This window comes from Mytilus trossulus, unplaced genomic scaffold (genome assembly GCF_036588685.1).
Source record: "Mytilus trossulus isolate FHL-02 unplaced genomic scaffold, PNRI_Mtr1.1.1.hap1 h1tg000062l___fragment_2___debris__unscaffolded, whole genome shotgun sequence".
NCBI classification, from domain to species: Eukaryota; Metazoa; Mollusca; class Bivalvia; order Mytilida; family Mytilidae; genus Mytilus; species Mytilus trossulus.
The window spans coordinates 291,578-302,652 of record NW_026963293.1 but is presented as its reverse complement, the minus strand read 5'-3'; the positions used below and the strand labels follow the sequence as shown (position 1 = coordinate 302,652).

The 11,075-nt window shown below is 33.3% G+C and overlaps 1 protein-coding gene across 1 annotated transcript in view; it reads left to right on the top strand.

The window, feature by feature from the left end:
• The first annotated feature begins 2,999 nt into the window (after positions 1–2,999).
• LOC134699393 (uncharacterized) overlaps positions 3,000–11,075 on the top strand; it is a 39,869-nt gene continuing 31,793 nt past the window's right edge. Inside the window, exons 1-2 of the mRNA XM_063560996.1 lie at positions 3,000–3,117; positions 10,387–10,530. Coding sequence (XP_063417066.1) covers positions 3,114–3,117; positions 10,387–10,530 — 148 coding nt within the window. The 5' untranslated portion in view covers positions 3,000–3,113. The remainder of the gene's footprint in view (positions 3,118–10,386; positions 10,531–11,075) is intronic.

Sequence of the window (11,075 nt, the reverse complement as noted above, 5' to 3'; positions counted from 1 at the left end):
CATTGATAAGAAAAGGCGATCGAAAGAGCTAGTCCGTCCTCGCCTGTCTTATGTATTTCTGCTAATGTAGATAAAGCCTTAGTTTGTTTTGATATTTCTTTATATTGATTGTACCTCGTTCTGTGTCGTAATTGGTAGGAAACTATTTTTTCTGGAAGTAAAACATTCTGTTCAAAATTAAACGTGTGTAGGTAGGAAAGAGCGATCGTCAACTTAAATATTTCTTAGTAAGTGGTTTATGACGGAATGACAACATTAGGATAATTTTCCGCCTTTTTTTTATCTTATTTCATTGATGTACAACACTAACATATTGTAATTGTTAGGAAAGGATAATCGTCAGTTTGTCTGTCCTTACCGGTCATATGAAGTTCTTCTTATAATGTTAACAGTGATAGTTTGTTTTTATTCTTCCTTATATTAATTGTCTTTCTGTATCGTAATTTGTATGAAAGTGCAAAAGTAAGTTGGTGATGATTTTTAAGCAAGTGAAAAATGACGTTTAGAATCTAAACCTGTGTAGGTAGTAAAGAGCGATCGTCAACTTAAGATTTTCGAAATAAGGGGTTCATGACAGAATGGCAATAATAAGATCATTTTTGTATTCCACCTCCTTTCGGTTTATAGCTTTGAAGCACATCGCTATCATATTCTCATTGATAAGAAAAGGCGATCAAAAGAGCTTGTCCGTCCTCGCCTGTCTCATGTATTTCTGCTAATGTAGATAAAGCCTTAGTTTGTTTTGATATTTCTTTATATTGATTGTACCTCGTTCTGTGTCGTAATTGGTAGGAAACTATTTTTTTTGGAAGTAAAAAATTTGTTCAAAATTAAACGTGTGTAGGTAGGAAAGAGCGATCGTCAACTTAATTTTTTCTTAGTAAGTGGTTTATGACAGAATGGCAACATTAAAATCATTATTGAATTCCGCCGTTTTCAGCTTATATCTTTGATGTACATAACAGTTACTATCATTTTGCTATTGTTAGGAAAAGGTGATCACCAGTTTGTTTTGAGATCAGTTTGTTCGTCATAACCTGTCTGATGAACTTCTGCTCATAATGAAGACAGTGATAGTTTGTTGTTTTGTTTCCTTATATTAATTGTACCTGGTTTTTTGTGTCGTAATTGGTAGGAAAGTGCAATAGTAAGTTACTGATATTTTTTCAACAAGGGAAAAAAAGCTGTTTATAATTTAAACGTGTGTAGGTAGGAAAGAGCGATCGTCAACTTATTTTTTTCTTAAGTAAGGGGTGTATGAGAGAATGACAATATTAAGATAATTTTTGTATTCTGCCTTTTTTATGTTATATATTTGATGAATATTACTATCATATTGTTATGGATAGAAAAAGGAGATCGTTAGTTTGTGTTTGATTTAGTTTTTCCGTCCTAACCTGTCTTATGAATTTCTGCTAATAATGTAGCTAGGGATAGTTCTGTTTTATGTTTACTTGTATTGATTGTTCCTCTTTTTGTGTTGTAATTAATAGTAAACTGAAATAGTAAGTTACTGATATTTATACGATAAAAGAGATGATTTCAGCTTTCCAATTGTGAACTTTCTATTTTTATGTAGCAACATTCCAGCAGCGCCTGCATATGGAGAATATATCTCACAGTTGATACGATATTCCAGAGGCTTGCGTTTCCTATGATGATTTTATTGATTGAGGGTTGCTGCTTACCAGAAAGCTACAAAACCTAGGGTTCCAAGTGGTAAAGTTAAAGTAATCCCTGCGAAAATGTTACGGACGCCATCACGAGTTGGTTGACCGTTACAAATGATATGTGATCACCTAATTTGTATATATGCATAAGCAAAACGACGGGTGTCACATGTGGAGCAGGATCTGCTTACCCTTCCGGATCACCTGCGATCACCCTTGTTTTTGTGGGGTTCGTGTGGCTTAGTCTTTAGTTTTCAATGTTTTGTTTTGTGTAGTGCATTTTGCCTTGTCGTCGTTTTTCATTTTTGTCATGACTTTGTCGGTTTGTGTTCGACTTATGAGTTTGAATGTGGCTTTGGTATCTTCTACTTCTTTTTAAATTAAGGCCAACGGGATGTTGTCTTAAGCCCACCTTTGTGTTATTCATAATGATTTTTCAAAGGAGAATCGTATGCATGCACTTATCAATTGTTCACAAATACCGCTATCCCAATGAAACTAGCACCTTGTAAACTTTTCAACATACAATTATTAAATTACATTTGATATGTCAATTAACCTACGTGTTACATAACACTTAAAATGACTAATTTGAATTTCCTAATGTTGTACATCTGCACGCTAAATGCCTAGGAATCCCAATTTAAGAGGAACTAATCGACACCCAAGGGACGTTGGAGCATTTGTTCCATATATTGAAGATTTTGTGAAATTACTGAAGTCGTCTGACATTGCAGTGAAAAGTACTGATTTAAAGCGTATTTACCTTAGATACGTAAGTGCTCGAACTGAGGCTGTAGACCTTCATCATCAAGCAAGTTCGGGATTTTATAGAAGATTCAAAAAGCTTGCAATTATACACAAGATAAAAGAATGTACAAAACCAAGGGGGTATTATGTAAACTTGCCTAGAATATCCAGAAAAACAATTCATTCGGCAACAGAATCAATTTCCGAGAGACAATTTTATGAAAGAAAATTTGTGAACAATAACGTTGGATGTGGGGTTTTCGCTCTCTGCAATATTCCATCGAATTTTCATTTAACAGAATACAAAGGACAATGGATCACACAATCCGAAAATAAAGATCGCGAGAAGGAATATGCAGATAACAATTTGCCTCCAGTAGCAGTATTTGATCCTGTAAAGAGTTTAGTGTTGGATGCTAATCGGAATAAGCTCGGAGATTTGTTTAAGGAAGAAGAAAATTTAGCACGATATTTCAACCATTCGAAACAGTTTCCGAATTGTAAACTTATATCTGTGGTGCATGATAAAGGACAAAGTTGTAAGAAACTTTTCTTAGTGTCTAAAGTTGATATACCAAAAGGTGCAGAATTGGTTTGGGACTATGGAGAGACCAAGAGAGATATGATTCTAGGGAACCCTTGGTTGACCGGATAACTATCGCCTCAAGATTACATGTGAAATCTCAATTATCAATGGGTAAGTAATTTAAGTAGTCGAGGTATAAAATAATTCATCGATTCGTTTTATATATTCAATTTCAATGTTTGGTAAAATTTGTCTAGAGGGTAGGTGGTCGAGTGGTCAGGCAAGCGCGTCGGACACAAGCTTTAAAGTTCAGTGGACAAGTTTCAGGAATTGAATTATAAGGGATGACAGGGATATTTATTTCTATCTATTTGAAGTGTGCACTACACATGTTTGATTTTATTTCGAATAGACAGAAAACAATATTTTTACATTCATTCCTAAAATAATATTAAAAAAAAAACGTGTATAAAATGTACTTAACAGTGAGTGACTATATTGAATGTTAAACAATCACGTGTATTTTTACAAAACTTCAGTTTATGTATTATCTTACTGCATAAATTGATTGAATAAAATTATTTAAATTGGTAATTAATACCAATAAAGGATTTTTGAAAAAAAATCTATATTTTTTATAAAATTTTTGTATTTAAAGGTGACATCTTTTTTTATATTTCAAAATCTGAGATAATTCCTTGGAAAAATAAAAAAAGTTATCAGCATTTTTATTTCGTCCTGGCATTGTCGATGTTGGTCCTGCCATTATCAGCGTTGAGGTCAGGTCACATTTTCTAAAGCTTCTTTGAGTCCAAATAATTATGACGTGACGTAGGACGTCCCAGAAAAAAATTCAAATAGCCGTCCCAGACGTCATAATTATTTGGACTAAAGCTTCTTTAAGAAAAAATATACAATTTTTGTCTTTAATCTATATATTTAATGATTAAATCTTATTATATTTTAAATTTGAGATTAATCCTTTGAGAAATGAAAAAGATATTAGCATTTTCATTTGGTCCTGTCATTCGTTCCGGTCATTCGGTCCAGTCATTAGTGTAACCCCGAACAGACCGGATTGAATAAAACACGCCCCAAGATTTGCTCGAAGATGGTGCCCTTCCTATGTATCCGAGGGGGACTTCTGCACAATATTACAACTAATTTAATGTTCTATGAGGGTCCACACATGTCAAGATAGACTAATACATGTATAGACAAACAAGGAATGCAGGATATAACAACCGACCGAAATTACATTGTATGTATGTATGTATGTACTGGTAAATGCCTCCGATATCCGAAGAACCCCTCGAAAGCTGCGAGGGTACAGTGGCATCCATGTACACTCCCTAACGGGATTAATGGAGATGTGTCACTAACGTATATTTATACGACAATTATTTTTACAAGGACAAACAATCCCCACCCAATTCAACACAAAGGGAGTGCTAGGACACCGGGAAGTCTGTTATTGTGGTGGAGGAAGCCGAAGTACTCGGAGAGAACCACCGGGCCACTCGGTGGAAACAGACAAACCAGAGAGATATCAGAAGATTGATCTCCAGGTCAAAGTAGGGACACTTTGACCAACCGAGGCCCCCAACGTACCCATTCTAGTTTAAACTCCGGTCTGGGTACCAGAGATGTGTGTGAGAGGGTGAAAATTACCCTTCTAATGTACTGATATTTTAAGCACCCCGAGTGAGAATCGAACTCGGGACCTTCAGCACTGTAGCCATCGGTCTTAACCACTAGACCACGAACTCACACTTGTTGTAAGTAAAATTGAAGCGACTTCGTGGTCATCCTAAAACACTAAAAGTTGGTCAAAAACATTATGTTGTCTTGTAAGGCTGTTTTAAATTTTTGGTGTGACGCCTTCCTATGTAAAGCGTAAAAGAAAAACAATATATTAGCCTTTCAAGAAGTCATTATTATTTGGTCTACCTAAAAGTAAAATATGGACAAGTGGAAAGCAAACGCAATCTAAAACGAACCCCAGTAATGATGAACACAGAAACCGGGTCCATTCCCAGATTTTGGTTCGCCCTAGTTTCTGTTCGCCCTGAAACCTGTTTGCCCTGATATTTTTTAGTATAGTGTTGCGTTGTGTGTATATAATTGAATGTGTAGAAGTCGCCGCCTATTGTTGATGTTTCATGTTAACTTGTCTGAAGCTAGTTGCTATACTGTTGTCTTGCTGCTATGAGGATACGTTTCTGTGAATTCAAAGACTACAAAGTATGTGACATAAAACAACTAAAGACTAACATGACTAAGTTATGTATATTCAACTTGAGATTTGCTTATGTACCTAGTGTAAGCGGGATACGGGAATCTGACAAAACAGTAAGCGGGATCCGGGATCAGAACCCCCCAATGAGACCCCCAATTAATGATGGGTACCAGTAATGGAATCCTGGTCCGTTGGCGCCCATTCATGTTTGCACCCTATTACATTCGCCCCCTTTCACTTTCACACCCTACACGTTCAGGACCATGAGATTTACTTTTAGTCGAGTAGCAAGTATCAAGTTGCAAAAAGCGAGTATCAAGTTATGAAAGGTGAGTATCGAGTTATAAAAAGTGAGTAGCGAGTAACAAAAAGCGAGTATCGAGTTATAAAAAGTGAGTAGCAAGTAACAAAAAGTGAGTAGCGAGTTATAAAAAGCGAGTATCGAGTTATAAAAGTGAGTAGTGAGTAACAAAAAGCAAGTATCGAGTTATAAAAAGTGAGTATCGAGTTATAAAAAGTGAGTAGCGAGTAACAAAAAGCGAGTATCGAGTTATAAAAAGTGAGTAGCGAGTAACAAAAAGTGAGTATCGAGTTATAAAAAGTGAGTATCGAGTAACAAAAGCTATCATTTATATTTTTGGTTTTTCAACGAATGATCATCTCATGGTTTGTTTCCCTTTTCATTACTTACTAATTCTGAAGGCTTTCAATACAATTTGATACCATGCTATTTTATATGAATTCATTGCAAAGGATAGTCGTTTTACTTTATTTATAAATCACTCTAAATCAGAATAAATGTTTTTATTTCGTCATCTAACCTGATTATTTGTTTATAGTTTGCTTAGTATCGACCCGATGAGTTAAAACTTAAAAGCTGTTCTCTTCAGAGTTTTACTTGGTTGTTCTTATGTTGTGCTGTACCGGTAATGCCACTGTCCTATGTTAGAGGAAAGGGACAGATACTGCACATACTTTTAACCTCCCTAAATATATATACGGTTTCCTAACTTACCTGTTCCAAGTAAGAAATCTATGATTTTTGTTGTCTCTTGTTACTTTAATTCATATATACATGTTTTAACATTGATGATTTCGTATTTAAATCTGGGTGTTGTTTAATCTCATCTGAATTGTTTTACATGTGAAGTTGGGGGATTACAGCTTACTTTGCGGCACACGCCAATGCTCCATGTTGAAGGCTGTACTGTGACCTATAATTGCTTACATTGAAGAGATTTTGTCATGGATGGAGATATGTCTCATTGGCAACCAAAGAGGGGAGCAAGTGGTTTAACTGTTATGCTGTTATGGGGCAAATTGATTCTTTGTTATCTGTTATTCTGAAAATATATTTGCTGTTAGCTGTTATTGTCTTATTCATTGTTAGCTGTTATTGGACTATTAGGGTTTTTGTTATCTGTTTTTGTGATAATATATTTGCTGTTAACTGTTATTGAAAATTGGAATGTTAGCATTTTTTTTTTGACAGCCCATATTTGGTAGAAATTGAAGACTGTTGAACATTAGGGTCTACCACTAGTAATATTGTGGTCCCGTATTCGGTGAAGGATTTCATTAACATATATACCCATCACAGATCAACACATAAACATATTAATATCAGTGAGGTCAAAGGACAATTCCAGTATAATTCATGAGGATTATCCTTTGTAATAAAATTCATCTTTTATGAACGTGTAGCTTGTTGTTCGGTGTGAACCAAGGCTCCGTGTTGAAGGCTGTTTTTTTTTTACCTACAATGATTTACCTTTATAAATTGTTACTTGGATGGAGAGTCTGTCTCATTGCACTCATATACCACATTTTCCTATATCTATGTATTTAGAATCATTTTTTTTTGTCTGGGGATAATGTTCCTTGTTTCCCGTACGTACATATTAACTTCGAGCATTTCTTTATATGACAAAAAGGAAAATATATGGCCAGGGATATCTGATGAGGATCTCAATTAAGAACTACATGTAGATCCTTACTACCAATATTAATATGCATTTTTTAACAAAACTAATACAGATATAGTGTATGTTTCCTGGATTATTGCTTAACGTTTTGATAAATATTCTCATAATTAGCTAATTTGTAAATTTATTCATAAAAATACAAAATGTAATTATGAAAAATCTTTTATTCAAACACCAATATACAAATTGAAATTAAAGCATCAGTCCTCCCCGGAGTTATGTTGTTTCGTTTTCCAATACAAAGCACTAGCATGTCAAGAAGAATACTAATTAGACTTGTATTATTTTTAATTTTTGTTTCTTGTGTACAATTAGGAGTTGAGTATGGTGTTCATTAGCACTGAACTAGTTCATGTAGTATAGATATTTGTTTATGGGCCAGCTGAAGGACGCCTCCTGGTGTGGGAATTTCTCTCTGCATTGAAGACCTGTTTGTGACCTTCTGCTGTTGTCTGTTCTTTGGTCGGGTTGTTGCCTCTTTGACACATTCCCCATTTCCATTCTCAATTTTAATTCATCTCCAAACAAGCGTTATGGTATGGTTATAAAAATATTCTTTTACAATGGAACAAGTAATGAAATTCATCACCTATATCATTACTAGAGCAAAAATTACAGTCATAGGTTTTGAATCCAAAAATTACTATTTAAAGTTCCAATTGAGGATAACATATTATAAACCTTGTCATAAGTTTACAAATTCAAAATTTAATTTGAAAAGTAAAATTCTTTCCTTGTATCTAATTTCAGTTCCTTAATTGTAAAGAAAAGGTGTATTTTACAGATAGGTTTTCACTATTATTTTCATTATTTTTTTATACTAATTGGAAATTTCAAGCTTACGTACTATTTTAATAAAGATGTCTCTGTTTATAGTTTAATATAGACACATGATCATCTAGGGATAAGGTAGTTGGCTGTGACACAACGAAATGGGCGTAAGCAAACTTAAACACACATGGGGGTCTTGCAAAGTCGTACTGCATTTATAAGAATGATATGTATTTTAGTATATTACTTTAACATTAGTTCTTTCAAATTGGCAAACAAAATATATCAATTTAAATTAATGAATTAAAATGAATATCCTTTGCAATGGACTATGATGCGCTCATATAAAAATGATAAGTACCTTTTGTTACTCGCTACTCACTTTTTATAACTCGATACTCACTTTTTATAACTCGATACTAGGTTTTTGTTACTCGCTACTCACTTTTTATAACTCGATACTCGGTTTTTGTTACTCGCTACTCACTTTTTATAACTCGCTACTCACTTTTTGTTACTCGCTACTCACTTTTTATAACTCGCTACTCACTTTTTATAACTCGCTACTCACTTTTTGTTACTCGCTACTCACCTTTTATAACTCGCTACTCATTTTTTATAACTCGATACTCACTTTTTATAACTCGATACTCACTTTTTATAACTCGATACTAGGTTTTTGTTACTCGCTACTCACTTTTTATAACTCGATACTCACTTTTTGTTACTCGCTACTCGCTTTTTGTAACTCGATACTCACTTTTTATAACTCGTTACTCACTTTTTGTTACTCGCTACTCGCTTTTTGTAACTCGATACTCACTTTTAATAACTCGTTACTCACTTTTTGTTACTCGCTACTCGCTTTTTGTAACTCGATACTCACTTTTTATAGCTCGATACTCACTTTTTGTTACTCGATACTCACTTTTTATAGCTCGATACTCACTTTTTGTTACTCGATACTTGATACTCGACAAAAAGAAATCCTCATTTTTTATTGGTTTTGTGTATTCCTGACCTCTAAGTGAAACAACAAGTTTTTTTTTATGTTGTATAAATCTTAATCTTGTTTTGGTCAAGTGTCAGATTGCTTACTTTTATTTCATTGTTTCAAAATAAAGTGAGACTATGACAACATATTTGTTTGTGTTGAATAAATTTTAATCATGTGTTGGTAAGGGCATTGCTATGATTTTTGTTCCATTTTTTCAGATCAAAGGGGCCAAGCTGTTAAAATCTTTTGTGTTTTTCATTTATAATCTTCAATGTTTTTACTCATTCCAAGCGAAATACAGTATTTATATCAAATCAATTAAAAACAACAATCTTGATTTTCTAATTATTCAACTGGAATTTTTTTTTAAATTGGGTGGGAACGGACCTTGGGTGCGAGGTGCGAATGTGTAGGGTGCAAAACTGTATTAGGCGCGGACAGACCAGATACCCCAGTAATGATGCACTGTAAACAAACCAGTATAAACCATTTGCACCTTTGACATTTTCATTCATTTTGATGATAGTAACTCAAAATTTTTAATCAATTTAATTGGCACCTATACTATATTTTTTTTTCAAATTTTAAATAAAATTGTTAAAAAATTATGAAGGAGATATATTTATTCCATTTATTTGAAGATAAATAGTAATTGCATTCATAAAACAACATTGACAATAATACATTTGTCAGTAAATACTTCATGCATTGAACATGTTGAATGAAAAAAAATCCATAAAGCATAGAAAATTATATAAGCGACAATCATATGATCTACAGTGATTCCCGCTTAAACATAAAACCATATCACATGAAAGTCACGTGATTTGAAAAACTCAAAATGGGGAAGCAGGCGGCAACATATTTTCATTGACTAAAGTGAATTTGGGCCTGATAATCATTCGGGGAAGGGTAGAATTTTTTTTAACTTAATAAGCTGGCAGAAATAAAATGGTGTTTAATAATTCAAGCAATAATAACACTTCTATGCAGAGTTTTAGGCATCTTAGTTGTGGTCAAATGACCTTTACCATCATGTTATGAATAGTAAATGTTGATTACGTCACAGCTTTTTTTTAGAATCATATCTAGTCCTTTTGAGGATTTAAAATATTTCAAAATGCAAGTTCAAATTAATGCTCTTACAGCTCTGTCGCATTTTTTCGCAATTTAACACAAACCTCGCACTAATTTCTGAATTTACAGTACATTGATCATGTTTAAAATATTGAAACAATCATTGATGCAAATAAAAATAAATCAGGTGAGCCTCATGTTTAAAGTTGACTATTTGTGGACCTCCATCAACGTCCATGGATTTTTTAGTGTCACGGTTATGTCCATATTTAATATATTAAGCTAGCCTTTGTTCAAAATACATGTATGTGCGTACCAGGTATGTAAAATAGATGTAAATGATAATACTACAGTATAGAAATTTTTTTCAGAGGCTATAAATTGTACATGTACAGTCATGACAGTGACAAATGACAACAGTGTGAATGTGAAAAATTGTGACCTCTGCACACCTTCCAACAGCAACTTTCATGTCAATGGTCATGCAGAAGAAAGTTATAGAAATAGCCTCCAAGGTAGTGTAAATGATATGAGAATGTATATATATGTAGTTTGGTATGAACTTTAAAGTTAGACCGAATTCTTCTGTTCCTAAAATGCATATATATCTACTAATTTACATTTGCTTTTTATTGATTTTGCTATTTTCTAATTTAAAAAAAATATTTTGCAATATACTGACATGACTGATATTTAAAAAAATAATTAAAAAATAGCAAAATCTATAAAAAGCAAATGTAAATTAGTAAATATATGCATTATAGTGACAAAAGAATTCGGTCTATTTTAAAGTATTCTTGCACTAATCTTGGAAATGAAAGAGCTGGAAATTGACTACAAATTGATCTCAAAATGTGTGTACACCTAAATAATACATGTATATTTGTAATGGCCTCAGGAAAGAACAGTCCTACATGTACAGCTTACTGTGTTAACCTCTTAATAAAAAAAACCCTATTATTTGTATGTCAATGTATAGAGGAAATTGTGTTATAATATGTACATGTACCATTTACAGGGTAAAGAACAGAAATACTAAAATAAATGTATTTTTTCAAAT